The sequence below is a fragment of the Amblyomma americanum genome, chromosome 6 (genome assembly GCF_052857255.1).
Source record: "Amblyomma americanum isolate KBUSLIRL-KWMA chromosome 6, ASM5285725v1, whole genome shotgun sequence".
Taxonomy (NCBI): Eukaryota; Metazoa; Arthropoda; class Arachnida; order Ixodida; family Ixodidae; genus Amblyomma; species Amblyomma americanum.
Window position 1 is genome coordinate 44,998,131 of NC_135502.1, and position 27,708 is coordinate 45,025,838.

The 27,708-nt window shown below is 48.7% G+C and overlaps 2 protein-coding genes across 3 annotated transcripts in view; one reads left to right on the forward strand and one right to left on the reverse strand.

Moving 5' to 3' along the window:
- timeout (circadian regulator timeout) overlaps window positions 1-27,708 on the forward strand; it is a gene marked incomplete in the record, with an annotated part of 289,956 nt that overhangs the window by 42,941 nt on the left and 219,307 nt on the right.
- LOC144136736 (uncharacterized) overlaps window positions 1-27,708 on the reverse strand; it is a 116,862-nt gene that overhangs the window by 4,577 nt on the left and 84,577 nt on the right. For both annotated transcript variants that reach the window (XM_077669311.1, XM_077669312.1), the window contains exons 3-4: window positions 1,854-1,912; window positions 643-1,594 (exon numbers count right to left, since the gene is read on the reverse strand). In XM_077669311.1, coding sequence (XP_077525437.1) covers window positions 643-1,122 — 480 coding nt within the window. In that variant the 5' untranslated portion in view covers window positions 1,123-1,594; window positions 1,854-1,912. The remainder of the gene's footprint in view (window positions 1-642; window positions 1,595-1,853; window positions 1,913-27,708) is intronic.

Here is a 27,708-nt window from a genome sequence, read left to right on the forward strand (position 1 = left end):
CAGTGGTTAGGGCGCTCGACTACTGATCCGGAGTTCCCGGGTTCGAACCCGACCGCGGCGGCTGCGTTTTTTTATGGAGGAAAAACGCTAAGGCGCCCGTGTTCTGTGCGAAGATGTCAGTGCACGTTAAAGATCCCCAGGTGGTCGAAATTATTCCGGAGCCCTCCACTACAGCACCTCTTCTTCCTTTCTGCTTTCACTGCCTCCTTTATCACTTCCTTACGGTGCAGTTCAGGTGTCCTAGGATATATGAGACAGATACTGCGCCATTTCCTTTCCCCAAAAAACCAATGATTATTATTAAGCTCGAAGGTGACCGTGCGGAAAGAATTTCTGCACTGGCATCAATTTTACTGTCTCTTCCTTTCATTTTCTATGTTTGGGGCTGGGTCACACGTTGCCTTGGCCATGCTCTTTGTCCTCATCCAAAAATGTTTTCTGCCGAAAAGTTGCCCTGACTTCTTTGGTAATTTTTTTAATTCCCTGGAAACTCATTAGGATTCGCTTTCCCCTTTAGGCCTAATTTTAGGTAGAAAATTTCTTGAAAAAGGGAAAATTTTCCTAGTGAAACATCACTGCAGCTCTCGTTCTAGATTATACTGAAGAGAATGCCGCTGTGAGTGGGGTTTTCACAGAGCTTACCGAGAAGGCACCATCGATGTGTGCCAGCTGATTGGACGATAAATCGAGATACTTGAGCTGCCGTAGTCCCTTGAATGTTTCCGACGTGAGGTTCTCCAGTAAATTCTGACTTAAGTCGAGGCGCTGCAGAAGTGCCAGCTCAGTCAAAGCACCGTCTTCGATGACTCTCGTTCGACTCTGTTGCAGCTTCAGTTCCTTGAGGGCGGCCACCCCTTTGAGTAAGGGTTGTGTGAGCACTTCCACTGCGAAGTTGCGTAACTCGAGTCTTTCACTCGACCTTGGTAGATCCTGTGGTGCTTGCCATTTGCTGTCGCCAACACAGCTCACGTACTGGCTTTCAGCATCGCAGAAACAGGCACTGGGGCACTCCTGCGCGCTTGTTGCTTGGAGGAGACATGAGAAAGCAAGAAGGAAAAAGATGCCTGCTAATATGAGGGCGGTTTTTGCAACCCGTGTCAGCAATGTACTCATTACACTCATCCTTGTTGCTGCTGTGTCTTGTTCTTGCCCAACTTTGAAAAGTTACTGGTAACGAAGGCCCTTCTTGTGCTTTTTCTTTGCAGTGTTTTGCCAATCAGGACATTCTTTCATGGTGTGCTTGCTTATTGGAACGTGGTTTGTAAAATTTTTTCTTGCCTATTTGCGGGCATCATTATGTGCAGGCATCTGGGTCTTCTGTGTAGCACGCTTCTCTACAAGCTAAGGTTTTCTTCTCGTTGTTTCAAAGCGTGTGAAAACGGTCTTCCCTGTGGAGGCGTTGGTTGTAGGATTAGCTTAGGACTGAGAACTTCTAGCCGTCGACAGAGTTGACACGACCTGCAGTTGTCTTTACATCTTGTAGAAAGTTGTTACTGGTTAGTTTGTTCACTTTGCGTTCCTGTGATCTCCGGTTAAGGTTGATGCTTGTACAAATTTTTTATCGGGAAGGAAGTCTTTGGGCAGCAGAATTACTCTGAAAAGAAAAAAAGCACAGCAATATATACGCTGGGAAAATGGTCTGACTTGTAAAATCGATGGCTTTAGTTTTTATGCTTCTATTTTTCAGCGAACTTTTCATGCAGAATATGACTGTTGCTAGACCGTCATAATAGCATTACTCCCTTCACTGTCCATTGTTTGCTTTGCAGAGTTGGTTCAATTTTCCTACGATACTTCTTTGCTGGGTCTAAGCATTGCATTCTTCATCATTCTTTGCAATTCAGTGTACTTACCTGTAGAATTTAGCTAGCTTGAATGAGGCCTACCGTGTTTCATCCTTGCTGATGGATAGCTGGAAGAAGAAAAGAAAAGCAGAAATAAGTGTCATATTTTTTCACTTTTACATTGATGCTTGTGGTCTCTTTTGCTACAACTTCACCCGACATAAATCTGAATATTCTTTTGATTTGTCTCAACACAGCCTTGTCAATTTAGTGCCAGCAGCAGTTTTCATCACAGTCAAAAGAGGTGCTTAATATTTATTCATGAAAAGTCAGCAGTGTGAAAGAGCAATGAGTAAATAGGGCACTGAGCTACTTTTTATTTAAGTAATAAACAGCATTACAAAAAATCTGTTTTTTTTTCTTTAATTTTCACATTCATTAAACCTGAACTTGATTTGTGGTACTTTTTTTACACTTTCTTATGCTTGGACTTTTGTAGTTTGGCCTCCCTAGTCAAAGAAGAGCAGTTGGAACTGGTCAAAAGGCACTTAGAACCATTCGGAATTCTCCAGGTTCCAACTGGTTCCAGTTGATTGTTTTTGACTGCATGGTGCTTTTAACTTAAGTATTCTCATTGTGCACATTAGTCATGGTTTGTTTCTGAATACTGACTGTTTCTTCTCGCCTCGCGTCGTGTTTCACTATTTAGATTGAGATACAAACGCTTATGAGTGAAAGGTATGGTTTGTGGGCTTATTGTCCCGAAGCTGCTTGTTACAGCTGAGAGACGCCGTAGTGGAGGACTCCAGATTATTTTCTGCCACCTGGGGTTCAGAGGATAGGGGTGTTTTCACACTTCATCTCCATCGAAAGGCAGTCACATTTAAGAATACGAAGAGAAGAATGCTAGCAATAAAAACGTGAGCAGTTTTTTTTTTCTGCCGTCAGCCAATGTTTGAACAAAGAACAGAAGTGACAATGGGAGAAAAAAGAACACTACATTAAATATACATGACGGAAGCCAACAGTCACTGAAACCAAGGAGCATAGGGGATATTTCTTCCGTCTTGTATGTCATAATGAGCCCCCTTTTCCCTTCCCTTGTCTACTACATTAAATATGATGTTTAAGGATTACTTAAATACTACATTTTTTCCCCTCGGTTTACATTTTTCATATACGGCCCTTTGAAAGACTAACTACAACGTACATAAACCTACTGTTCAGGTTTAGTTAGAATGAACCTTCTACCTACTGTGTATCACCCTGCTTGTCGGTAACCTACAGCACAGTGGAATGCATAGGTGCACTGTTTTTGCTTCGTGTAGTCTTCGTGTAGTACATTTTCAGGAAGTATATATAGTAAGCCAAAGAATTTGGCATTCGCTGCAGTCATGCAGCAGAAAACTAAAACAGCACAAAACACAGCAGTAGACCAATCGGCTTACTGAACCGAACGAATGGAACAAATCAGTGAGAACCGCTACGCATGCGATTATTGTATTCGTGAAAGGTCGCCACTGCTTCGAAAGTGACTCGAGTCACGTGTCGTGATACACGAAGCCATAGAGAGGTCGGTTTCGAATTTTTTGGAGAGTGGAAGAACAAATTGACGTTGTTTCTTTTCAAATCAGTTTTTGGCACTCAGCGACGAGAGCGCTTGCTTCATTGTTGGGAGAAAGCTGTTTCTCCTCTATCAGCGCCGTCGATGACATTCCAGACATGGGTCGCTCATAGTGCACTCATAGTTTTGGTACATTCGAATATATAATATTGCCTGTACTTTGTGTTAATGTTCTTCAGTCGCTGCTAGGTGCAACCCAGCCTCAGAAAAAGCAGCAAGTTCGCTTTTTACGCTATTGTCTTTGTAGCGTGTCAAAGGGGTAATTCGAAGCCCTCCGCTACTGCGTGCCTCCAAATTTACTCGGAGTTCTGTTTTGGGCCGCCGGTTTAGGCGCGCCAGTGCTGCGCTTATGACAGAAAAATGGAGAACAAGGAAACTAGGCTATGTCAGTGGTCTTGCTCACCCTGCTTTTAACTGCAGACTTCGTATCAAGCCACAAACAGGGTTAGGCGTGCCGTTTAGCGGGCGGTTCAATGAACATCTGCCCCTGAAAAGCGTGCTCCACCGCATGTTAAGTCGTATTGGAGGTAAGCCTACTTGGTGCATTTTTTTTTTCCTCGGAACATTTATTCCTGTAAAACGGGCTATGTCGCGTGGTGTGACCTGTTTGAAGTAAGCCCACTTTAGAAACACTATTCTTTTGCCAATTTTTGTTTCCGAAGAGTATACACTGCTACATTGTATGCTGTGTTGGAAGTAAGCCTATTTTAGGAAACTTTTTCCGGCAGAGAAAGAGGTTTGAGTGGAAAAGACCGCTCGCGATAGCTCTCCTTACGTCACCGAAGTTGTGTTGGTAGGGGCTGTCAGAAACCAAACGCTCTGAGTATTTCCATGCATGAGCGTCGTCACAATCATCATCAGCAGCAGCCTGACTGCGTTCACTACAGGATAAATGTGTCCCCGATATTCTGTCATCAGCAGTAGGACGCGCATGATATCTATATAATTCACATACGGGCCGTCATATATGCAGGGCTCTTTATGAGCTCTAATTACATATGAGATCATGCCCTTCAGAGCTCACAGATGTAAGTTACATCTATGAGCTACATACTTGAGCTCTTCAGAGCTCATCAGAACTCGTGTGTAGGGAGAGGTCCTCATAGCAAGTCTTCCTAAAATGTACGTAGCATGCGCGGCGTCCAAATTTCGATTGTGATGTATGGCCTGGCGTTGCTTGTTTTACACAGGTATGGAATCAACGTTCTGTTTCCGTGTGTAGTGCGGAAACAATTTTATTCGGCCTTCTTGAAATGTTGCATTTTGCAAAAGTTAATTGTAACAAGCTTACGTGGTGATCAACAGCTCTACTATTGGCGTTATTATCTTTAGAGTAAAACAGTAGTAGCGGGATATCATCATCAGAAGCAGTGCTGTTGAGAAAGATTTGTGCTTGCGCTTACAGACTCTCGTTTTTGTGAAAGAGGACTGTGTTTCTGTTTTAGCAGTTGTAAAACAAATCGTACGTGACGCGGTATCATCAACCCGATGGGCTCTTTCAACCCTTGTGCTCAACGTACTCCTCCTCCGCACACCACACACAACCACAGGAGCAGCACTACTCGTGTTATGCCCGGAGGCACGGCGTTCCGCTGAAAACATGGTGGGCAGGCTTTCCACGTATGCATATCGTAGCACTTGCTTGCTGCTGTTGTTTTGGCCAGCTGTGTCAATAATAGCTTGCCGGGAGCAACCGTATTCACCCCCCTCCCCCTCCACCCACCATTTGTTTGTGTAAGCATAGTTTCGATTGAAAGGGCGCGCCATGTCTATTTTATATCAGCCACACTTTTGCACCTTGCGGCGTCTCTCATAGTTCACGTCGCAGCTTGGGGATGTTAAACACCACACGCCGCCTTTCGTGCCTTGCAACTCATCTCCCTCTTATCTGCCCTCTGGATTTTTTTTGTTGGTTTGGTCGGGTTTTTTTGTCGGTTTTCATTCATACCTACAACTCAATAAACATGTTTTGAATATAGCGTGAAAACTATATTTTCCATTATTGTTTTGGCGATTGATAACGGCTCCCCTTGTCCATTGCCTATAAATATAGAACACTGACGCCTTCTCAAACTTGAGTGAGACGCAAGGCGCATTTTTTTTTCCTCAGTGCTTTGTAGCAAAGTTTATGAAGTGAGACCATAATAGAAAAATGTGTGTGTGTGTGTGTGTGTGTGTGTGTGTGTGTGTGTGTGTGTGTGTGTGTGTGTGTGTGTGTGTGTGTGTGTGTGTGTGTGTGTGTGTGTGTGTGTGTGTGTGTGTGTGTGTGTGTGTGTGTGTGTGTGTGTGTGTGTGTGTGTGTGTGTGTGTGTGTGTGTGTGTGTGTGTGTGTGTGTGTGTGTGTGTGTGTGTGTGTGTGTGTGTGTGTGTGTGTGTGTGTGTGTGTGTGTGTGTGTGTGTGTGTGTGTGTGTGTGTGTGTGTGTGTGTGTGTGTGTGTGTGTGTGTGTGTGTGTGTGTGTGTGTGTGTGTGTGTGTGTGTGTGTGTGTGTGTGTGTGTGTGTGTGTGTGTGTGTGTGTGTGTGTGTGTGTGTGTGTGTGTGTGTGTGTGTGTGTGTGTGTGTGTGTGTGTGTGTGTGTGTGTGTGTGTGTGTGTGTGTGTGTGTGTGTGTGTGTGTGTGTGTGTGTGTGTGTGTGTGTGTGTGTGTGTGTGTGTGTGTGTGTGTGTGTGTGTGTGTGTGTGTGTGTGTGTGTGTGTGTGTGTGTGTGTGTGTGTGTGTGTGTGTGTGTGTGTGTGTGTGTGTGTGTGTGTGTGTGTGTGTGTGTGTGTGTGTGTGTGTATATATATATATATATATATATGCTGTGTGTAAGTACTAGACATCCGCCTTTCTCCTCTTCCGAATGGAGAGAATTGAGAGAGCCAAGGCTCCGTGATATTGACGCGTACCAGAGATGCAGAAAGTGGGGCAGCTTCAGAAACAAAAGCGGAGAACAGCAGGAGGTGAGGAGTGAGAGAGAGAGAGGGGAGAAATAGTAAGTGTAACGTCGTATGCAGCTCGTGCCTGGTCGCCTTAATGAGGGCAGAATAAGAAAATCAAGTAATCACCCGAACCTTTCTCGTTTAATCAAGACGTGCTGCTGTTGCTGCTGGCTCTGGCTCGCTGCCTGGCAAATTATCTCTCGACGCTTAACGTGTGGCAGGGAGAGGGTAGGTGGATGAGGAGGTGGAAAGCGGCGCTCGGGCATCGCGGCCGTTCTCTCCGCCTCGTCTTTATACCCTTAACTGCGGCGCCGTGGCCAATCTGGCCGCCGTTTGCTTTGCTCCTGTGTAATCGGATCTCTCTCGTTATTCAGAGCTTATAATTGGATTGCTCGCAATCGAGAACGCCTCTCCGGCAGGCGCCGACGAAAAAGTGCCGTCCAGCACGCGCCGTCGTGAGCTGGCCGAGGTGTAGGATTGCGCCTGCCGGAATCGGGGAGGCCTTGATTGGACGGAGAGTGGGCCACCATGGGCGCCGCGCGCTGGTATGGGGGTCGAGCGACGAAGAGCGAGATTAAAGCTCGCTGCGGGCCTGTTTGCCATTCTTGATTAGAGTGGTCAGTGTTTTCGCGCCCGTGCGCAAGTTCCTGCTTTGTCTCGGCCCGAAACCTCGTTCGTCCGGCGATCTTTCTGCGTCGTGCGCGCTGCTGCGTTTTTCGGTATCGCGGAACGCTTGCGCAAACACTCGGATTTCAACGCGGACGAATTTGATGGAGTCGCCTAGAGGACGACATAGATGGTAGTTGACAAGATTTTTATTTTTTTTTCTGTTATGGACACATCATGTCCTACAGATTTCGTTAAGGCTTTCTTTTTGTTCCTTTAAGAAACGTGTGCTATTTGAGTGCACTGGCAAGAGTCCCCTTCAGTGTTGCAACATATCTTGCAACACTGGAGCGTCTTCCTACTTCGGGTGTACTGATTCAGAGTCGCAAAGTATCAGCAAAACTTGAGCGAAACGGTATCGAAATCGACGTATTGCCGTCACTCCTTCGGGAGCCGCACTCAAATTCCAAAGATTGAATGGATACGGCCGGTGGTGCGAGTGCTTCCTCATAGGACTGGCCACCGCCCAGTGTGCTCCTTGTGTATCGCTTATATGTTGTCTTTTTTAATGCGATAACATTAGAAGCCTCGTGGGTCCAAATGCGCCGTAAGTCGTAAAATTCGCCTATTGGCGGCAAGGAAGTGACGTCAACAAACCGGATAATTTCCATTGGCTGGAGTTAGGTGACGCCACTAGAGCGGAAGTGACGTCACCTCGGGTAAATGAATCAGCAACTTTGTGCTGTCGCATTGCCAATACATAACGTGATTAGGTTTCCTTTTTAATTTAAAAAATTTGCATGGCACCCACGGATAAGAGTGCGTGATATAAATGAGATCAGCATGTTCGTGTTGAAGATTGACTACGGACAGTCAGCCCCTCCCCTCCCCCGCAGCTGTCTCCCTCCTCACTGTCTACGTGGCTGGGAATTATATTCGATACTTAACTGGGCGCGATATTTGCTGCGCATAGAAAGGAAGAGGTCGCTTTTAATCGGCTATAGTGTTTGCGCCTCGTTAAAGCGGTGCATACGCATCTGGACGAGATTAATCGGACACATCCTCTTCACTTTGCTCTCGTGGTCGCCACGAAGCGGTCGTTGTGAGGCACAACCATATCGGGCGTAATGAAAACGCACAGAAAGCGAGCAGCAGTTGCGATTCTCCTTTAGATGAAATAGATCGCCTGGCTGCGTACAGCGTTTGCGAGTTCGCATCGCCTTCGGGCCGCGAGCCAGACGTCGGCGGCACTCGCAGAAGCGTAAGTCCGTGGCACAGCAGCGACCCACATCGACGTTCGCTGCCCGTGCTCGATGACATTGCATCACCCTCGCCGGCGCATTGACCCCAGGCGAAGTCACCCGACCAGCCTGAGCGGTTTACGTTTTAACAGCAACGCTATGGCTGTTACGACGCCCTCAGTCTCACTTATTTTTTTTTTCTGTAGCGATAGCTATACATTATGGTAGGATTTCGAGCTTTCAGCGTGGCGGCGCCATGGCGGTGGCTGCGCTGCCACCCTGTGGCTGTGCCGCCACGCTGTCACGTGGTTGGTCACGTGGTGCGGAGCAGCTGCCGGCCGCGCGGCGCCGTGGCTGATCACGTGGTTCGTCACGGGGTTGGTCACGTGACCAAGTTCCACTCGGCCAGCTGTAGCTATCGCGTCACTCCAGGTTTAACCAGAGCTAAACCACCGCCATTTTTTTTTTGTTTAATGCGATGGCATTAGACGTCCCATCGAGCGAGAAAGAAAGAAAGGAAGAAATAAAGAAAGAAAAGGCGTCGTCCGTCCGTCACATAATTCTTAGGACCCGATGTGACGCCAAGACCGGAAGTGACGTTACCGCACCGAAATTGACAACTACACGTTTCGGTGTATCTTCACAGCGACCGTGTCGCCACCTATAGACACTTTCGGGAAAACAGCACAAATAAGCAGCTAGACGACCTAAAAGCCGTCTGACTGTGTGCAGACAGACGTGCAGGGGTCCGTAAACGTAAGAATCAACGATTGATACAAAATTCGGTGTAAAAGCATCAACAGCTTCTAATGCTGTTGCATCGCTACCACATAACTGAATTAGCTGTCCCTGTGAATTTTTTCTTTGCCTGTTCTCTTTCATATCAGCTTTTCTCTATTTGCCCTCCTTCCCTCCCTTAACTACGTTTTCGTTCGTCCGCCCCTCGCTCACTCATTCACTACACAGGGATTCGTGGATAGGCCTCGTTGCTACCCATTTCGAAACTGTGCCCCCTTTAAACGCCGCTGCTCGTAGTTAGCAGCCGTTAATTATTGAACGTTTTCTCCCCCTCCGTCTCGCTTCTGTCTCCGTTTCTGTGGACCCTCTTCTATCCAGCCCTTCCTTCTTCCGTGTTGCCTTCCTCACCCCTTCTCTCTATCTCTCTCATTCTATCGGATGCGGTCTGGACGCTCTCCGCCGCGTCATATTTTATGCAGTATGGAAGTCGCTCATTTGCAGTCCGCTTGACTGAAAGGTGCGATGCTGCCTGACTGGGCTCCTGTCGGACACGCGCCGAATCCTGGCGGTCTATTATCTCCGCTACGTCGCTGGCCCTCTATATCGGCAGAGTTTATCCGTAGCCATAGTTCGCGCAAGCCAGAGGAATGGCGCGACCTTTTTCGCGCTCAGGAGCAAGTTGTCTAACTGGGTTCGGCGCGATGAATAACGTTATTTATGCATAAATCAATTAATTGCGTGTTGAATAAGGCTGTTTGGAGAAAAATGATGGACGGTTTAGCGTGGTTATGCCAGGTGCGAATTAGGTGCGCCAGCACTTCGGTTTGCACTTCGGTTTCGGTTCGAAGCTCGGTTTTTAAGTTCAAGCAGGCCTCAGACAAATATCGGTGAAATCGGTGGGTGGGGGTCTTAGGGCTAGCGGACTAAAACTATAGGAGACACTTAAGCCCCACCTTAGGCATATGACGCGATAGCGTTAATGGGTTAATGTTCATATATGCGGAATTGCTTTTTCTCCACTTAAGATTCATATCTCGCTGGAATTCTCATACCACTCCCGGCGCAGTGGTGCAGCGGTTAAGCGATGCGCCACTGCACTGCGATGGCAGTGATATATGGCAGGTGCTGCCATCGGTGGGGCTTGTGAGACCGAGGGGGCTCTTCTCGAACAACCTCTCGTGGTATATAATAATTGTTTTTTTTTTTGGGGGGGGGGGGGGGGAAGGAAATGGCGCAGTATCTCTCATGTATCGTTGGACACCTGAACCGCGCCGTAAGGGAAGGGATAAAAGAATGGGTGAAAGAAGAAAGGAAGAGAGAGGGGCCGTAGTGGAGGGCTCCGGAGTAATTTCGACCACCTGGGGATCTTTAACGTGCACTGACATCGCACAGCACACGGGCGCCTTAGCGTTTTGCCTCCATAAAAACGCAGCCGCCGCGGTCGGGTTCGTACCTGGGAACTCCGGATCAATAGCCGAGCACTCTAACCACTGAGCCACCGCGGTGGGTAAAACCTCTCGTGACCAATCATTAATTTAACTGCCCCCTGCCACGGTGGGCGGTTTGCTTACAATCTGTTGGGCAGGTTGTGATGACGTCAAAAGGTTACGTGACCTTGGTGGCCCACCTTCCACCGATGGGAGGCTACTGAGATGGCCCACCCAGGTTGCTTCAGCATCAAGCAGGCTTCAGACAAAGGTTGGCGAAATCGCTAAGCGTGGCCGTAAGTGCTAACGCACTAAAAAAGAGGGATGCTCGAAGCTGTCCGGATCCCCTCCCCTGCTCTTTCCTCTCTTTTGCCATCTGCTGATAGCGCAAGAGAGGAGGAAGGATAGACGGAAGAGAGGCCGCCGAATCGCGTGTGTGCTGTTAAATCGCGTTCTTGCTGTTGTCAGTAAAGAATAAGGACTCTCGATTGTAGTCGGCGCTTGTCTACATCGGATGCTTGTTCAAAAAGTTGGCCAATTTTGTCAGATGTGTTTGTCACAAGTGTTGTGTCGCATGTTTTGACCCCTCTAAGCCGAGTGTTGCTGGGCCCACGCTACACGCTTGAGCATCGCGCTTCGTGCAAGTGCGAAGATTGTTAAATTGAACTTTAAGTTTGCTACGAACAACCGGAACAGTTGTCTTCTTAATCCTTCTCAGTCATACGTGGGAGTCATCGTTGAATGAATGCCGATGAAATGGTGCCTTCCACATTGCTTCAATGTGTGCCCGCTGAAGTTACTTATTGTGCCTCTGTTGTGAAGAGCCTTCAGTACGAGGAAAGCTGTCCTCCCACCGTTTTAGATTCAGGTAGATGAGTATGCTTGAGACCTCCTCTAGAGTGGTGATGATGGTAATGATAGTGAATTTTTATGGCGCAAGGGCATCTGCGCCCAAAGAGCGCCATGAAACAAGGTATTTTTCGTATGCTTAAGGTGGGGTCAAAGGCCAATTTCCCAAGCATATCACCTTGATTAAGCCGAGCACCATGCCAGGGGAAGCTTGTACCCATTGTATCACCGGTGGGTACCCGGCGGCACTGGAGATCCAACCGCGCACCTCCCGCATACGAGGCGGATGCTTAACCACTAGGCCTGGAAGTCGGAAGAGTGGCACAACAACATATGTTCCTTTTCCCGTTTCTTCCTGTACACAGCCCTTATTCGCACGCCTCTCTGCATGCCACTGCTACCGCCGTGATAGCATTCCTGAAGTTTGGCGGAAACCTTCATGTTTATTTTACTTTCTCGTCACCTGTTCCGGCCTGCACCAGAGTCGTCAGTAGACACCTTTAGTATACCGTGTGCCCTGTTACCGTTACCGGAGCGCCGGGAACCCGCCTACCGCCAGTGCGCACGCGCTGATTGGTCCCGATACGGCAAGCATGCGCGCAGCTTCCGGGTACCTGGCGTCATCTGTCGTCCTCTAGGCGATGTGCGCATGCGCACTAGCGACTCACGGGCTCCCGGTACTCCGGGAAAGGTAACGGTAACACGGTATGCGAAAGGTATCTATTGTTGAAAGACTCTGGTATTACGGAGCGCGCATCTCTTCGTCGGAATGGCGTCTGACGTCAGACGCTGGTCTTGTGCTCGGATGAATATGGCCCTCTATTTGTTTTTTTTTCTCCTTTACGCTCTAATTTGTTTCGGGCTCGCCAGGTTGGAAGTTGTGGTGCCTGTAAATCGAAGCATAATGCACACGCACAAAAGAAAAACAACAAGTATTCAAGAGAAAATCTATACGCCGTATGCACGAACGAAGGGGTGTATAGGGTCGTTGCCCCTCTCCTTGAGTGTCAAAGGGAGCTGGGCGGTTTCGACGGCCGGCGTTCGAACTCCGTCGCCGGCAACGACCCGTGCAACATACGCTGGTGTCAGGGCCCACGACGGAGTGGAGAACGAAAACTGAGCAGAAAAGAAAAAAAGTGAGGAAAGTGAAATAGCGACGCCTAGCGGCAGCATATATTGCGGCCGAGGAGCCCGGCAGCGCGCGCGTGCATACATTTCGGGTAAACGCGCCCCTGCACACCGCTCCTTTCCGCCCATCCGCGGTGCTTGACATCTGCGCGGGTGCGCGGTTTTCTCTTATCGCGCGGGAACACGTTGAAGGGCGGCTCACCCTTTTGTTGCGTGAGCGGCCTGTTCGCCTCCCGGGCTCGTCACGGGCCCGCCTCGTAAATTCCCGACGCCGCCCTCGCCGACTCTGTCGCCGGGTGGTTTTTAAGCCCTCCCCTCGTTCTCGCAAGGGGGTCTCTTGTTTTTCATTTCGCAACCGACGCTGTCGTGATGGGAGAATGGCGGCACGAAGGCGACGGCGCTTTTCTTCCGCACTGCCGGCACGCGATTCTAGCCGCCGGCGGGCGCTCGCTTTTCTTTCGAGCGTGCGGGGCGGACGTGTGCGGTAGGCGTGTGGGAGACGGACCGCAACGTGCGCGTAGCTCCGTGTGTCTGAGGGAGCATGTACTGCGAATTTTCCGTGTCCGGGACGAAGTGTGTGCGTGTGGAGGGAAGAGGGATGGGGGGAATGGGGTCGTGATAAATGAGTCCCCGCGTTCCAGTATACGTGTGCGCGCGCCGCGTGTTCGTGGTTTCTTTGTGCTTTTTTTTTCCCGGGGCGTCGTGCGTTCAAAACTGCGTTGTTCTTTGTTTTCGTTTTCTTTGAACTCTTCAGCAGAGAAGAACTGGGCGGAGGATGCGCCACGCAGTCGTAATAGTCGTGTAAGCTTACCTGCGAAGTCTCGGCTCAAATTGGTGTGGATGGAAGAATCTGAGTTGTTTGCATGCCTAGGGCTTGTCCTCAGGCAGGCGACACTTTAGAGGACCGTGCGTGCATGGTTTATGGACGGTCATCCTTGAGCTTTAGTTTTGTCGGCGTGTTTTAGTACCTGCGTCGATGTTTCGGGTCGGTCGCGTGCGTTGGCGTTCATCTTGCGGTCTTTTGGCACAATGTTACTTTCAAACAAAGTAAGCCGAAAAAAGCAAAGAAAAAAAAAGAGCGAGCCAGAAATATGAAGCCAGCTGGCTCGGTTATTTGCTTAAACTTGCGTACAAGTTTTCTTCTTGGCGCGTCAGCTACGACGGTTCTCTGTTAGGAGGGGCGAAAAAGAAAACTGGTTTCTAGAAATTGTCGTGTTTGGACGGCTCATTTGCTCGGGCTCGCAACTAAGCGGAAATTGGGCGCGTAAGCCGCTTTTTTTTTTCGTTTTTGCATTTAGGTGTTTCCTTCGCGTTTCAGTCTCGCGTTTTCTCGCGTGTGTTCGAGGAAGGGGGGGGGGATGGTATATATGACGTTTTCGTCGTTCTTTATGCTCGCACTCTCTGCGAAATTGTTCTTCGAGATGCACGAGATTTGGCCGCGTGTGTGTGTGTGTGTGTGTGTGTGCTGTGGCCCGCGAAGGAGAAGCGAGCGCTCGAGGGAAAGGGAGGAAGGACGACTTAGGAGAAGGGGAGACGATGGGAGACGTATTAAAATGCGCGAGAAGTGCTTCTGGCTTCGCGCGCGCTACTCTGTTTCGCGCGTTTTCCGTTTTCAGACACGTCGTGGGCTGCAGCTGGAGCCTGGTGTGATTAATGGACTGCCTGTTTTACTCGGCCGTCCGGGCGTATGAAGCGGCGGAGAATTGGCAGCGGGCAAGTGACGATCGCTGATTGCCGCCTTTCACTTGTCGCTTGTTCTTCGACTTGCTATGGTATATATATAGTGCTGCGGAGACCTTTTTCTCATTTTCTTGCGTAATATTTTCGTAATAAACCGCTCTCGGCGCTGCATCTCGATAGCAGATTGAAGGATGATGTGCGCTACATGTACGGTTTCTCTCCTTTGTTTAGTTCTTTATTTTAGGGTTTCTTTTTTAGCATTTAGTGCGATCGGCGGTGATCGTTGCACAGGATGCAAGTTTCGCGCCACTGGACCTGAACGGTTCTTCTTTTACCGTTTCTTTTCTCTTATGGAATGGCTGCAACTTCAGGCCGATTAGCGTTTTGGCAGCCGAATCTGTTATTATACTGTTGTTTGTGATTTGACTGCGATGGACGGGCTCAACATAACACTCTGAACGTATTAGCTTTCGACCTTACGCAAGCTATGCGGTTTTTTTTTCTTTCTTGCGGGTTCGTCGTTCGTCTTTTTAATCTGATCGCTTCAAAGACCGACGTCGAACGTGACGCGGAATATGTATGCGCGCTGTTGTGTTGCACACAGGGCTCGTATTTTCCCAGTTTTGACTCCGGTGCTTTGTTGTTGTTGTCTCCACATTTGAGGCGCGCTTGTTGCCTAAAAGCCGTTCATCATTGCGCTCTTAGCGTGAAAATGGAGCCAAGCGAGAAGAAACGTGATCTGATGATGCGATGAAGTAAGCTGTATCGAATACATCAAAAGGTAAAGAAAGCAAGCACAGTATCTTCGCACTGGTTTTTAGAGGCGACGCTTCGTCAGTGTGCTTGCTCTGTTTAATTTTTTTCTTTTTCTCTCGCGGCCGTCGTAAATATGTCGGCTCTTTCGAAACGCCGCGCGCATACAAACGTCCGATAAAGGCGAAGCGCTTCGCCTTCGAGCGTCGGATGCTTCGCTGGTTTGCGCGCGCTGGAGACTCGAGCGGTTGCCGCGAATTCACTGCCGCGTTCTAGGATGAACGGCTTCCCCAGGCCATATGTCTTTTCTGCATGTTTCGTTTGAGTTCGGGAACCTGCTTTAGTGTTTGCATGTGTTGCGCGAAACAATAAGGATTGCGCGGGATCTTGGTTGCGCAGTCTGAACCAAACTGAACCTGCAACACCGAACTTTCATGGCGAGCTCCGCGGTGTTTAAATTTTCTTGCCAAACTGCGCATGCGTTCACCGCCTAATTACGCCCAGACGGGGATGCACAGTGTACTCTTGAGAGTGAGCGTAAATAAAGTAATTTACTTTCGCGCTTGCTCAAGACTCTAAGAGAAGAGTTGTATAGAAACAGAGATAACCATGTCGGGCAGTGTTTTTACTTTGAGCGCTGACACCAGTTCCATAAATTGCGTTGCGAGCACAAAAGCGGGCATCGTGTCTTACTGCTATCCTCCGGAAGGGGATCCAAGGACTGAAGTTAACAATTTCCCTTTTTCTCCCAGTACGTTGAGTGGATTTTGGGATTCCTTCTGCATCGGCAATTTAATTATCAATGGCAACGCAAAATATATTGTATGTTACCTAAGATCCATTGTGACGAACGACAGACGCGATTTCGTAATGTTCTTGCCGCTTATTCTTTTTTTTCTTTTTTCCTCTTTAACTCGAGCTTTGAGACGCTGAGAGAGGAGCGAATCCTTTGTCTCTTAATTCTTTTTTTTTCCTGTTCAGGAACGCTCCTGAGCGCAGGCTTCGTACATGGGGCCTCTGTTTCGTTCCCCTAATTTTTGCGTAACCAAGAGGGGGGGGGGGAGGGGATTTTGCCCGGTATAAACTCTTGTTACAGGTACTTTAGATACTGTCCGTCGTCCTTAATACCGGCTGTCGGGTAGCAGCAGCCGCCCGCATGGCCGGGCCTCGTTCAGGAGAGGATGCTTCGCTTCGACTTGACGGCGAACCTCCGTTCCCCACTTCCTCGCGAGCGCCTAAGCACTGGCGGGATTTGGGCGTGTATCGCGCAGTTCGACCTGCCTGTGCCGAGCCCAAGGCTCTGGCTCCGAGCCCTGAGGCTGCGGCAGTGCCTAGCCTTATCCAGATTAGGGTGCCGCGGGGCTCGGTGCGTTCGGCTCGCAGTTTGTAATTAACGCGGAATGCCTGGTCCCATGTCCCAGGGACGACCGCACGAGGCGGTGAGAGGAGGAGACGGTGAGGGGACAGCTCGTGTAGCGATGGGACACGCGGGAAACCTTGTCTCTGCCGGGCTTCGCTGCCTATTTGCATGGAAATGAAGTGATTTGGGCCATAGCTCGACGAGGATGTCGTAAGTCTCGCGTTTTGTTTTAGTGGTTTCAACTTTTATTACGGGCTTCATTTGTTTGTTTTTGCGACCGCGTTCGTGTGACCCATTTTTCGTTCCCAAGCTTTCTGTAGTGTCTTTATGCTAGAGTGTACGGTCATTCTGCTTTGCATTAGGCCATTGTGTACTGCTAGTCGTGGTCTTCCTGATAATTGCCGTGGTTCCGTCTTGACACGACTAATAGAAGTGAAAAAAAAAAGATAAAAAGAATTGTTGCGTTGCCATCCTGGCTGCTTTGAAAGGGAGCCTTATTGCTGAAGAGAGATAATACGGGCTATTTATTTCATTTCCGTCTGCTTTATTGCTCAGCGCTTGTAGTGATGGTGTTTTCTTGTGGAGAGTCTTGTAACCGTTGGGCACGTTGACTGCTTGCTGACGATAGCTTTTGTATGCCTAAACAGTCGGTCTCTGTCAGAACAGGTCGTCCAAGTTCCCTTACGAAGCCAAATACTGTATCCAGAACAATGGATATGGACCGTCACGAACTGCACGCAGGAGCCGTCTGTGCTCGCGTTTCCGAGGATTGCGTTTGATCCTTTTGTAAACCGCTTGCTTATCTTATCTTCGCGAGTTCGTATCCATTGCAATCGTAATTATCGCCGTCATACTTTACCTTTCTATCCCTTTACCTGCCCCCAATACCTAGCACCTGTTCAAATTTTAATTGATCAAGGAGACCTCCGCACTTTTATTGGTAAGTTATCTCTTATCTTAAAACACAGATTCCGTTGGTTCAGTCGACAGTCTCATATTCATTGCTGTTTCAGGACAGTGGAGTACGTTGCAGCCTTTTCATTCCCCGTCGACGGCCTGTGTGTGGTTTTCTTGCGCGCGCCCGCATGATTTATGTTCGGATCTTTCTTCCTGAAATTTTCAGGCAGCGAAAATTGCCAGACGTTCGTGAGTGCATGACTTTCTGCGTTATTTGAAGCTGTATGCGCGCAGCTTTGAAAGCGCAATGGTCTCAAACAGCGCGAGACAGCAGACGATGTAAATCGAGGCGCTTTTTATCTCCGCTCTGTTTTATCTCGCGCTGTTTTCAAGTTTTGATGCTGCAGTAGTATTCTAGTGCCTCCTATATGCTCGTTATATACTTACTATGATGCAGTTTTTCTATACACTACACTATATACTTCACATATAATTTGTTGGACCACAGCGCCGAGGGTAACTGCGCTATCGAAATTCTAAAAACTGATATGGATTTTATTTACGGTGGGGTACACGCCTCTTAATAATTAAGGAGCCAAACAGCAGTAGTTAAAAGTTAACTGTTCAATATTAGTTAACCAGCCTACTAGTTAGCGCGTCTTAGTTGTATTCTGGTGTACTGCACTGCTGACAATGTTATGCCGGAAAAAGCGCTCTTCTAACTAAAAAGAGCCTATTTTTAAAAATTGTGCAAAGTCATAGGTGAAACGCCATGTATATCGTACTTGTGGTATACTATAGTGTAATATATAAGAATACACGAGGCACTGGGGATCCGGTAAGCCTAAGCCTTCGCTCTTGCACGCGGCCGATCATCGCGATCTGTAAAGAGCACTTGTCCGCAAAAGAACCACCGTCCTTACGGTAACTGCGTTGATCTGACCAAACCCAAGGAGACGCGAAATTTTTGAAAAGCTGTTTGGTTTTAGTGAATGGACGATTCATGTCGTCAAATGGCTTGATTTCGTCATACTGTCGTCTTCGCATCTGATTTGCAGTTGGTGGTCGTGAACATCGCTTTTTTTTTCCATTGACATCCCAGTTCGTTCGCCTTGCAGTGTTTTGTGTTCTGCTGTGCTTCGCTTATCCTTTTCTCAGGTCAGTTTTCTAAAAGCCTGGCTTTTTCGCAGAACTCTCAGAGGTTCTTTGCGGAGGTCTGTTTGAAGCGTGTCGCAAGAGCGCGCAATTGGTACCGTGCGATGCAGAGGGAGGGGCGCACCCTGCCGCAGCTTCTTGGTTTCAGGGGCAGCGCGTATGCGCAAGAGCAGCCGGATGGACGTGCATGCCACGCAGACGCGACGGCAGTACCTTGAACTCAGCAGCGGATGTGTCATAGTTCACTCTTCTTTTTGCTGTCGTTGTTGGAAGCTGCGTGCTGCTTGCCCGCTGTGTGCGGTCTGAATTCGCTCGCCGACTCCAAAATGTGCGATGAATCTTTATCGTCTCCCATCGCGCCATCGCTTCACATCGGCCGTGGGTCAGTGGCCGGGGTGGCTGCTGGCTTATAAACCCTAAAGTACGACGCCTACGCTTTCAGAAAACGCGACAACTCAGAAAGTGGCGCCTACTTCCTTTTTCTTTCTTCATATGTTGTTTTTTTTTCACCGGCGAGTGTGATTGTTGTAGTGGTATGGTCCACGCTATGAAGAAAGCAAATGCAAACCGAAAATAGAAGTAGATGCCTTTTCGCCCTCACTGTGCGAAGAGGTTACGCCGACAGCTGCATCATCGTGGTGCGATGCTGGCGCAGTCTTTTTTTTTTTCATGCTAGTTCCTCTACGATTGCGACGAACTGGACGAGAGGTGTTATTCATTGCCAAAATATGTGTCAAGGCCAACTTGTCCCCCGTTTGTCGCCTGATTGGCAGCTTTTCTCTTTTTTTTTGTCCTTCGACCTTTCTTTTTTTTTCGCTTTTCCTTTCTTTGTTTACTCCCCGCTTATTCCGGTTCTTCATCTCCGGCTCCACTTTTCTGAAGCAAACTGCGCTACTGAGCACAGTGTATTTAGTTTTTCTTGCCCCAATTTAGGCAAAAATAATTTGCAGGTGAGCTGTAAGCATAGCGTCACTTTCTTAATGTTCGTGTTTACAAAGACCCATTTCTGCGACTAAATATAGGCATAGCATATTACAGTACTGCATCACTTTTATTTTTCGCTCTACTTATAGCGTATACGTCGGCGTAATACAGAGCCACGCTTTAGCAGGTAGTGACTGAAACGTGTATTGTTGTGTATATAGGTATGATTAACTGGCCTAGGTATGCAGCTCGCGTCTGCTTAAATCTCGCATCGGCGGTAATAGTTTATCACAGGTAGCCAACTGCTCTTAGGTCGCTTTGCCTGCGCGTCTATCTTCGCTGTTTCTGCATCGATGGTTTCCAAAAATGAGATTTATACGACCACTGTAGCAGCGGCTGAGCATTGAGATCATCGCATGCTGATAGCAGCTTGCCGTTACGTTCTCGGTACTTGGCGCAGAGAACATATATTCGGACAAAAAGTTTTTCTTCTTTTCGTGCGTTGTGCATTTTTCTCCTGGAAGCGAGCTTCGCCTCGTCGAGAGTCTCTACGGGGCGAAGGCTGCTTGCCAGATAAGGTGTGTTCCCCGCGCGATCCTGCTCGCGTTAGCTTGGCGCTACAGCGCTGGTGTTTTAGAACCTTATCCCGCCTTGAAATGTCAGTGGTTTTAGAGAAATGGCAATGGCGCAGTAACCGTCGCACTTCTCGGTGGACATCTCAACCGCGCCGTGAGGGAAGGGAATGAGGTGGGAATGAAAGGGGGAGAGGACGAGGTGCGAAAGTGGAGGTCTCCGGAATAATTTTGACCTCCCGAGGATCTTTAGCATGCACTGACATCGCACAGCACACGGGCTTTTTTTTTTTAGTTTCGCCTACATCGCAATGCGGCCGCCTTAAAGTATGCGCTTGAGCGCATTTTTTTTTTTTTGGGGGGGGGGGGGGGGGAGGACTTATCCTTTGTGGTAATTTAGCCCCGGGGGGTAGAATACCGTGGGAGTTTCTGTTCGTATGTGTTTTGAGGAAGTGAAAGACCCGATAACTGTCTCACTTCATGGTGTGCACCTCAACCGCGCCGTGAAGGTAGGGATGAAGGAGGTGGTGAAAGAAGGAAGTGAGAAAGAGGGCAGTGTTATAGAAGGCTCCGGAATAATTTTTTGATCACCTGGGAGCCTTTAGCGTGCACTGATGTCGTACAGCGCATGGACACCTTTTGCATTTCGGCGCATTCGAAACGCTGCTTCTATAAGGTTTTTAGGTTATGTTGCAGAGAGATAGAAAGAAAACTTTAGAATGTGTCCCAGCTCCTGATCGCTGGTTTTTCTAGCCATTATTTTAGCGTGCTGTGTTTCTGCGCGATGTCATGCGCTTCCCGCTCCTCTACGTTGCCGCTGTTGTCCAAGTAGCACGCATGAAAGCCGCACCTTTTTTTTTTTTGAGAACTTCTTGTCCACGGTGTTTTCCTGACATAAGGTGTTGTGAGCGAATCCTGCGGCAGTCGTCTTCGTCGCGCTGCCTACTTTTTGCCCTGTTGTTGACGGTGCTGGCGATCGTGTTATAAATGGGCGTCGTATTTTGGTCCTCATTCTTAAAAAAGAGGAGTGAAGCGACGACGCCTTCGCGCCACTTGTTTTGTGTCGCGCATCCGCACGGGCTACGAAAAACTGCAAGAACCGAATCGTCAGGAATGCGCCACATCGTATATAGGAACACGCCGGAGTCATCAAGGGGTCATTACAGTGTATCAGCAGCACTTTGTCACTTTGTGCGTGCGTGGCCTTGCCGCGAAGAAATGGCCCCTGCCCTATATCTTCTTCCCCGTGAAAGGATGGCCGTCACAGAAGTTTCGTTTCACCCCCCACACACACACACACAATTCGTGCGCTCGCCCATCGGGGCGCGCTTTCTGGACCCTGAGAAATGGCTGGCCAGACCAGCTCTTTTTGGACGCCCCCCGCCCTCTTCCGGCGTCCCCTTCCTCACTCTCTCCACCTCATTTCATATATCGACGGATCAGATATGTCCGTGACGTACATCTCGCAACGTGCGGCGATCGTAAGTCTTGCTTAAAGTTTAATCGCCGGCGCTTCGATCGTCTGCGAGAAAACGACCTGCTGGCGATGGCTGGCGGAAATGTGACCCCCAGTTTTCTGTTTATTTTCTTTTTTTTGTTATTTCTGACCCCCGAAACTTATTTTTGCCCCCGCCGTCGTCGTCACGATGCGATTTCTCGTCGGAAGCTCCGCGATTTCACTGGTTTCTCTCTCTCCCTCGCTCTGTTTTATCTTTTCGCTGACTTTTCCCATTGAGTGTGGGGTCTCGGGTAGCGAGTTTTTAAGAGGAATTCCACTTTCTTCTTCCCCTTCCAGTGTAACGTCGTTTTTGTGCCCCCCCCCCCCCCCCCCCCTCTTTCCTTGTTTTTTTTTTTTTTTAGCCCCATCCGAGATAGAGAGCTTTATTTTGCGAGAACAGAAATGGGGGTACGGGGGGCTATGCCCCGAAACGGCTCTGGAATCCGATCCATACAAACCGGTGAATGATGACGGAAGCCGTTGCCGAAATGTCTCTCTTTTGTTTTCTCTCTATAAACGCAAGTGGCCTTCCTCCCTGTGTATCTCTCGCACTTGAGTTCGAAATTTTGTTTACATATTTTGTTCGCGTTTATTTCGTTGCTGGACGCAAACTCGTCCTCACGCGCCGTCCTCTCCGTCCGGCTGCAGTAAACGCTTCGGAAGCGCCTCTCTTCTTACGACGTTTTGGCCAATCTTAAACCTGGCCCCACATTTCCTGCTTTTGAGCTTCGCGACGCGCTTAAGGCCGCCGCGTTTCGCGTTGTACCTTATATGGCTTCTTCCCCAGCTCGGGCCGCTGTCCCTGCTTTCCTTTCGTATTGAGTGCTCTCCTCTTGTTTGCGTCGTCAGAACATAACGCGGGCATTGCGGGTGACCTTTCTTCTTCTTCCTTCGTTTCGCTTTCTTTCCTTGATTTCTCTTTTCTTTTTTTTCTTCACTTTCGTACGTCTACATTTCTACCGTGGAAACGAGTGAAGTTGTCCCTCGTTGGCGCGTGATCCGTGTATTCTGGTCCTCTGTTTACGTGACGCAGTAACCTTACAAGTCTTCTCGCTCTTTATACGATACGGGCCCAAGTTTTCGCGCCTTCGTGGAAGAGCGACGTATCTGAAGATAAAAGTTTTTTTTTTTCCCCTCTCTGCGTCGTAAACGTTGAGACGAGGAAAACGGCGAGAGATGCAATTTTGTGGCTAGCGTTGCTTTACTTCTTTTTACAGCCATTCGCTTGTTTTTGCGTGTACGCATTCCTGTAGGGAAGTCTGTGTGTTGCTTTGTGAAGCGTTACAAAAAGGACGAACCTGCTCTCCCCGAGTCGTGCGCCAATGAGGGCCAGGTAGATGTTAAGTGTTCTATAAAAGCGAACCGCTTCTGTTTCTTCTTTCTTTTCTTCTAAAGCTCTTTCTGCTTTTAGGCGCAAAAGCCATCACGTAGTTGCAAAGCTTGTTACAAAGCTTGGCTTTGTACTTGCACTTAAGAAGACTGCGGCTTTTAGCGGCTCCTTGAGCGGCATCCTTTTAAGTCATTCCGTTTTTTTGTGTTTTTGTTTCTTTGTTTAGGCGTCGTGTTTTTATGGGGGGGGGGGGAGGTGACAACGCGCACCTTGTTTCACCTTTTTAAATCTGTGATTTTTTTTTGTTCATAGATTTGTAAACTGGGATAAACACAAGCTCCTTGCCACTAGCGCACGGACATAAATATAGGCGAAGGGGTATAATACTTGTCATAGGTAAAATGCGACAGAAAACAAACAAAACAAGGATATGGGACGAGTACAAGGTTATGTCTCAATAGATCTCTTTCCTACATTTTATATCAAGCAAGAAGGTTTCACACTGAAGTTTCGTGAAGTACGCGGGAAGTACTCGCGGCTGTACCTCTTTGGGTATGCATGAGCTGGCGTGAATTCCCTCCTCGGGCAAGAAGAAAACAGTTCAGATCCCTGCAGCGGCACATGCTTTGCGAGCCGCCGCGGAATGCTCATTCATCATGATGTTCACCTGCTGGACCCCATGTCCACGAGGTTTGAATCCCGGGTATCGAATTACTGCGACTTCACTTTCTTCATAAAATATTTGCTTGTGCACAACATGAAAACGCATTCAGAATAAAGCGCCGCATGCTGTTTGTGGTTACCGGTGTCTGCAGGTATACGTAATGCGTAGTTGATTACTTAGCTTGTTGCCATATTTTTTTTCTTTTTGCTTTTTGATGGTTCAACCGGGTTTGTACCTTGTGTTTATTTTGCTGTCGAAATGGAATAGTTCCGAATGGCCTTCTTGGTCGCCTGCGTACGAAGTATTGCAGATTAACTTTGTGTGCGCCGCTGTACTGTTATGTGTATTGAAAGCCACGTGTCTCAGATACGGACTGAGCGCTAGCTCGCCTGTAGGGAGTTCTGAAGAGTGCACCCACGCACCCACGCAGTCCTACACTTTGCCTGCACTTTCTCTCTTCACTGTTGCACTCCGTTCCACTTTTGGCTCACGGAGGGGTTCTGGGTTCTAGCAGGAATGGTCCTGCGCCTCACCACGTGCTTGCGACTCAACCGACACACACAAAAAAACAACAACAAAACACGGTCCTTTCTAAGGCAGTCGTCAACCTGTCTGATGTCAAGCGCCGCAGCTTACTGCTTACCACTGCTGCAGGGACCAGTGGTAGCCGCTTGGGAAGTTACATTTATGCGTTCATGTGCTGTGTTTATATGCAGTGCAGTTATAGCAAATCTGGTGAGAACTGCGCAGTTGATTACCCTTTGTAGTGATTGGCTGCGCCAGGTTTCTTTTCGTGTTAAAAAAACCGGAGTCGTCGACTATGGTGCGCCTGGTGGCCCGCAGAGGAGCTGCAGGAAGTAAAAATCTACAATTCAAATGAAATGAGTTGACGCAAAGAGTAGGATGCAAGAAGCCAGCAGATATTTGGTGGCTACCAGATAAGTTTCACGTGGTCGGTATGGTAGTTAACGGGCATTGGCCTTTGAAAAGTAGTACGACTCACGGTGAATAATAAAGAAAGAGGAAGCCTGTAAAACGGCATAACGGCAAAGTGTCACCGAATAGTTCGTATAAGAAAGAAGTATTGCGCCCCAGCCGCAATTGATCCACCGAAGAAGAAAGGAGATAAAAAAAAAAGAATAACCAAGACACAGCTGTCGATGGAACGATGGAGTCTTATGTAATGTAGCAAAGGAGCAACACGAATAATGCGACTCCTGCGTGTCTCAAGGGATGTGCCGGCCTCTTCGGAAGTACTTTCGCTCCCATGGCAACTCATCCGGCGTTATTTCCTCTCGGAAAATCGCCGCTCTTTACGGGCGACATCTGTCGCGTGGACTTGATATGTATGGCGTTTCATTGCGTTTTCCCCTTCTTTCTACTTCTGCATGCCACGTGCCGGAAGGAAGGTCAGGCCGTTCCGCGACAGTAGGCTGCAAGTGTGACAAACGTTGGAGACATCAGACATCGCGCCATGCGTCTGAACCGCGCATAACAAGGAAAACCATAGAGATAGACACGAACGTTGCCAAATGATCGAGCACACTTCGGGTCAGAAAGCAAATGTGCTTTTATCGTGTTCGATTGGAGCTTTTCTGTACTTATTGTAGCTGTACCCTTAGAGAAGTTTCTTTAGATAGTCTGTAGACTGTCCATAATCTTTTGTCTATAAAGTCTCTAGCCGTTATGTGGGCTGGCGTCATAGGCTTGTCAATACAAATCATACGTGCAGTCTGTAGACAGTCTATATAGTTGTGGCAATGCAATTTTAGTAGACTTTTGTCTATAGATTGTCTATGGACAGTCTATTGGCTAGGAATAAACAAAAGGAAATTCTGTAGGAAGCCAATAGAGTCCATAAGAAACCTATAAGCAGTCTTCAGACCATTTTGATTAGAGTATATTCTTGTTGCACCATCCACTTTACATTTTGGTCGTTCACATATTTGACACCGAGGTGTCGCGCTTATTGTCTCAAACGCTTATTACGACACTTTGCTCGGTAGCTTCGGCAACTTATTACGTCATCGCACCGAGCCGAAAGCGGTAGCCACGCCCAAAGTGGTAGACAGCAGCGAACGGGCCGTCTTCCTGTCGTTCACCCACACCCGCGCTCTTCTTATGTTTCCTTCTTCGCCAGGAGAAAGTCTCGCCTATAGATAAAAGGCCGAGTTTCCCCCGGACGTGCGGACGGCAGACGTGACGCTCCCTCTTCCTCGAGCTGCAGGAACGTACAGTGCCCAGCAATAGCCAGAGATCAGACCGCCTGGCGGGTCCTGGTAATCACTCTCCGTTCCAGGACGTTTGTCTTGCTCCTTGTACAAGGAAGCGGGGGTCGCCGCTCACATGACGTCGCTCCGTGACGGCGCGACTTTGTGTTCGGTGGCCATGGCAACGCTTCCGATTGCCTTCTGTTCCTCTCGCTCCCAGGGCGCGGTTGCGCGCGTGTCAGCGCGGAGCCGCGCACACCCTGGCGGCGTCTGCGTTCTCGCTCGCCGGTTGGCTGACGGTGTCCGAGCTAATAACTGTCGTCCGCTAACAACGGACCCGTCGCCGGCTGCCGCCGTGAAAATTGCAGGGTGCGTCGGGAGAGCGGGGAACTTTTGTCGAACTGCTGTTGGTGGTGTGTTTGTATACTTGGCCCGTTGCGCGCACTCAGTATATCCAAAGCGAAGACCTTTGGTCGCGTTCAAACTAAGGGTTCGCTGGCATCCCCGCGGGCAGGCCTCGTTCTCACGGCGACGCTTGTATTACTGGATGCCCGTGGGATTGCGCTTGGTTGCGTCACGTGTACCACGGATTGGCGTAGAGTTGCGCGCACTCTGCTGGGCAGGGGGCTAGTGAAGCCTCCGAAACGAGGCTGCCTTGGGGAAATACTCCTCGCGGCCGAACCGTGCAGCCTGGATTTGAGAAGTTCTCTCGGGTGGTGGCACACATAAGGGCTGCAGGCAGTAGGATTTTAGTTCAGAGTATTTCCGAGGAAGTTACGTTTTTGTTGGCTTATTTTTCACCTTAGCCCCCTTTTCGGAAGCTAATGCGGCAGTCTCTAAAAAAGATGCACCGCCCATGCTAGTTTGAACTTCGCTCAAGCTGAGAGTGATATCTTTTTTTTTTGTCGTTTTCTGGGCTTTCTGATTCATAACAAGCCAATAAGAGGGTTATAAGTTTGAGCGCAGTTGTGGTTTGAAACAGGTAGTCTTTCGCTGCAAGAAACGCACACTGATAACTTATGCCTGCAGTCTGTACAGACTGTTACGTTCACAGTTCGTTGTAGTGTTACGCAGCCGTCTCTACCCATTTTCTTCCTGTACACTTTTTTTTATAACTACTAATTAAGGCGTCCCCTGTACGTTCACTTATGCGTCAATCATAGTAGCTGCGTTGACAGCCTTACCAGCGCCGTACATCTAAGTTCGTGCTTTTATCCAAGTGCGCTACTTGTTCCGCATCGAGCTTCTACGTTGGCTGCTGTTGGGCGGAAACGTGAATTTCTTTCACGACCAAAATTAGAAGAGCGTCGCGGTTCATACTTGTATTAGATCTTTTTATTCGTGTAGGCATCTCTCTTCCATATATCCCTGTCTTGACACTTATATTATCTATCCTTTGGACGGGTACTGCCTAACCAGCGTTTCATGCTCGCGTCAAGCTCTAACGAGGGAACCGTTGCGGTAACTGCTTCTCGCGCCGCGCTGTTCCTTTCTTTCATTTACTTTTACTCAGTCTCTGCACCACTCTTTCGCCCGCTTCTGGAGGTATTACCTCCCAGCGGCACTTGCTGGTCCCAGGCGTAATTAAGGGAAGCCGATCTTCGCTTCAGTGGCGTCGGAGCGCAGACTTGACGTAGCGCTGCAGCTTCAGTACGTTATTCGCTCGACGAAACGAGACAGGTGGCAGGCAGCCCGATACTTTTCGAAGTCTTTTTTTTTTTCCCCTTTTAATTGACTCGAACGCTCGGTGATTCGTGATGCTTTGGCCGTTCACTTCATTCGCCGCTCTCTTATTGCCTGTCGCCAGTTGGGGTGCTGTCGCTTCTCTCGGCAGGGTGCATTAATTTTTGCAGTTTTTTTTCTCCCACTGAGCTTGCCACGTGCGTGACACCCCTCAGTGTTGTAAATTAAGCTTAGGATGTGCGCGTTGTCATCGTTCGTACGCCAGAAAAGACTGCTGGTGTCTCCCCCCCTTCCCTTTTTATTTGACAGTCGTAGCGGTAGTTTGTCGACTTTCAGTCTCAAAAGAGAAAGTGTTTCAAACCTTAACGTTCTTACTGTCAGGAAACACGTCGACGCTTTCGCGTGCCCTCGAAAACGCCACCGCGCTAACTTGCGGTAGATTCTGAACGCAGAGGTTTCGTCGTCACCGAAATGTCCTTGCCCCTGCAAGGTCAAGGTTCGCTGTGGTAAAACCTTGATGCAGAGCGCGGAAGCTCCGGTGCGAAACAGTTCTCGCTCTTCTTATATGGCACCGGCATCGTTATGCACGTCACGTTCTTCCTGCGTAGTTGAAGAAACCCGTCTTTTGCAAACATAGAGCCCTGTCACCTATTGTTTACTAGGT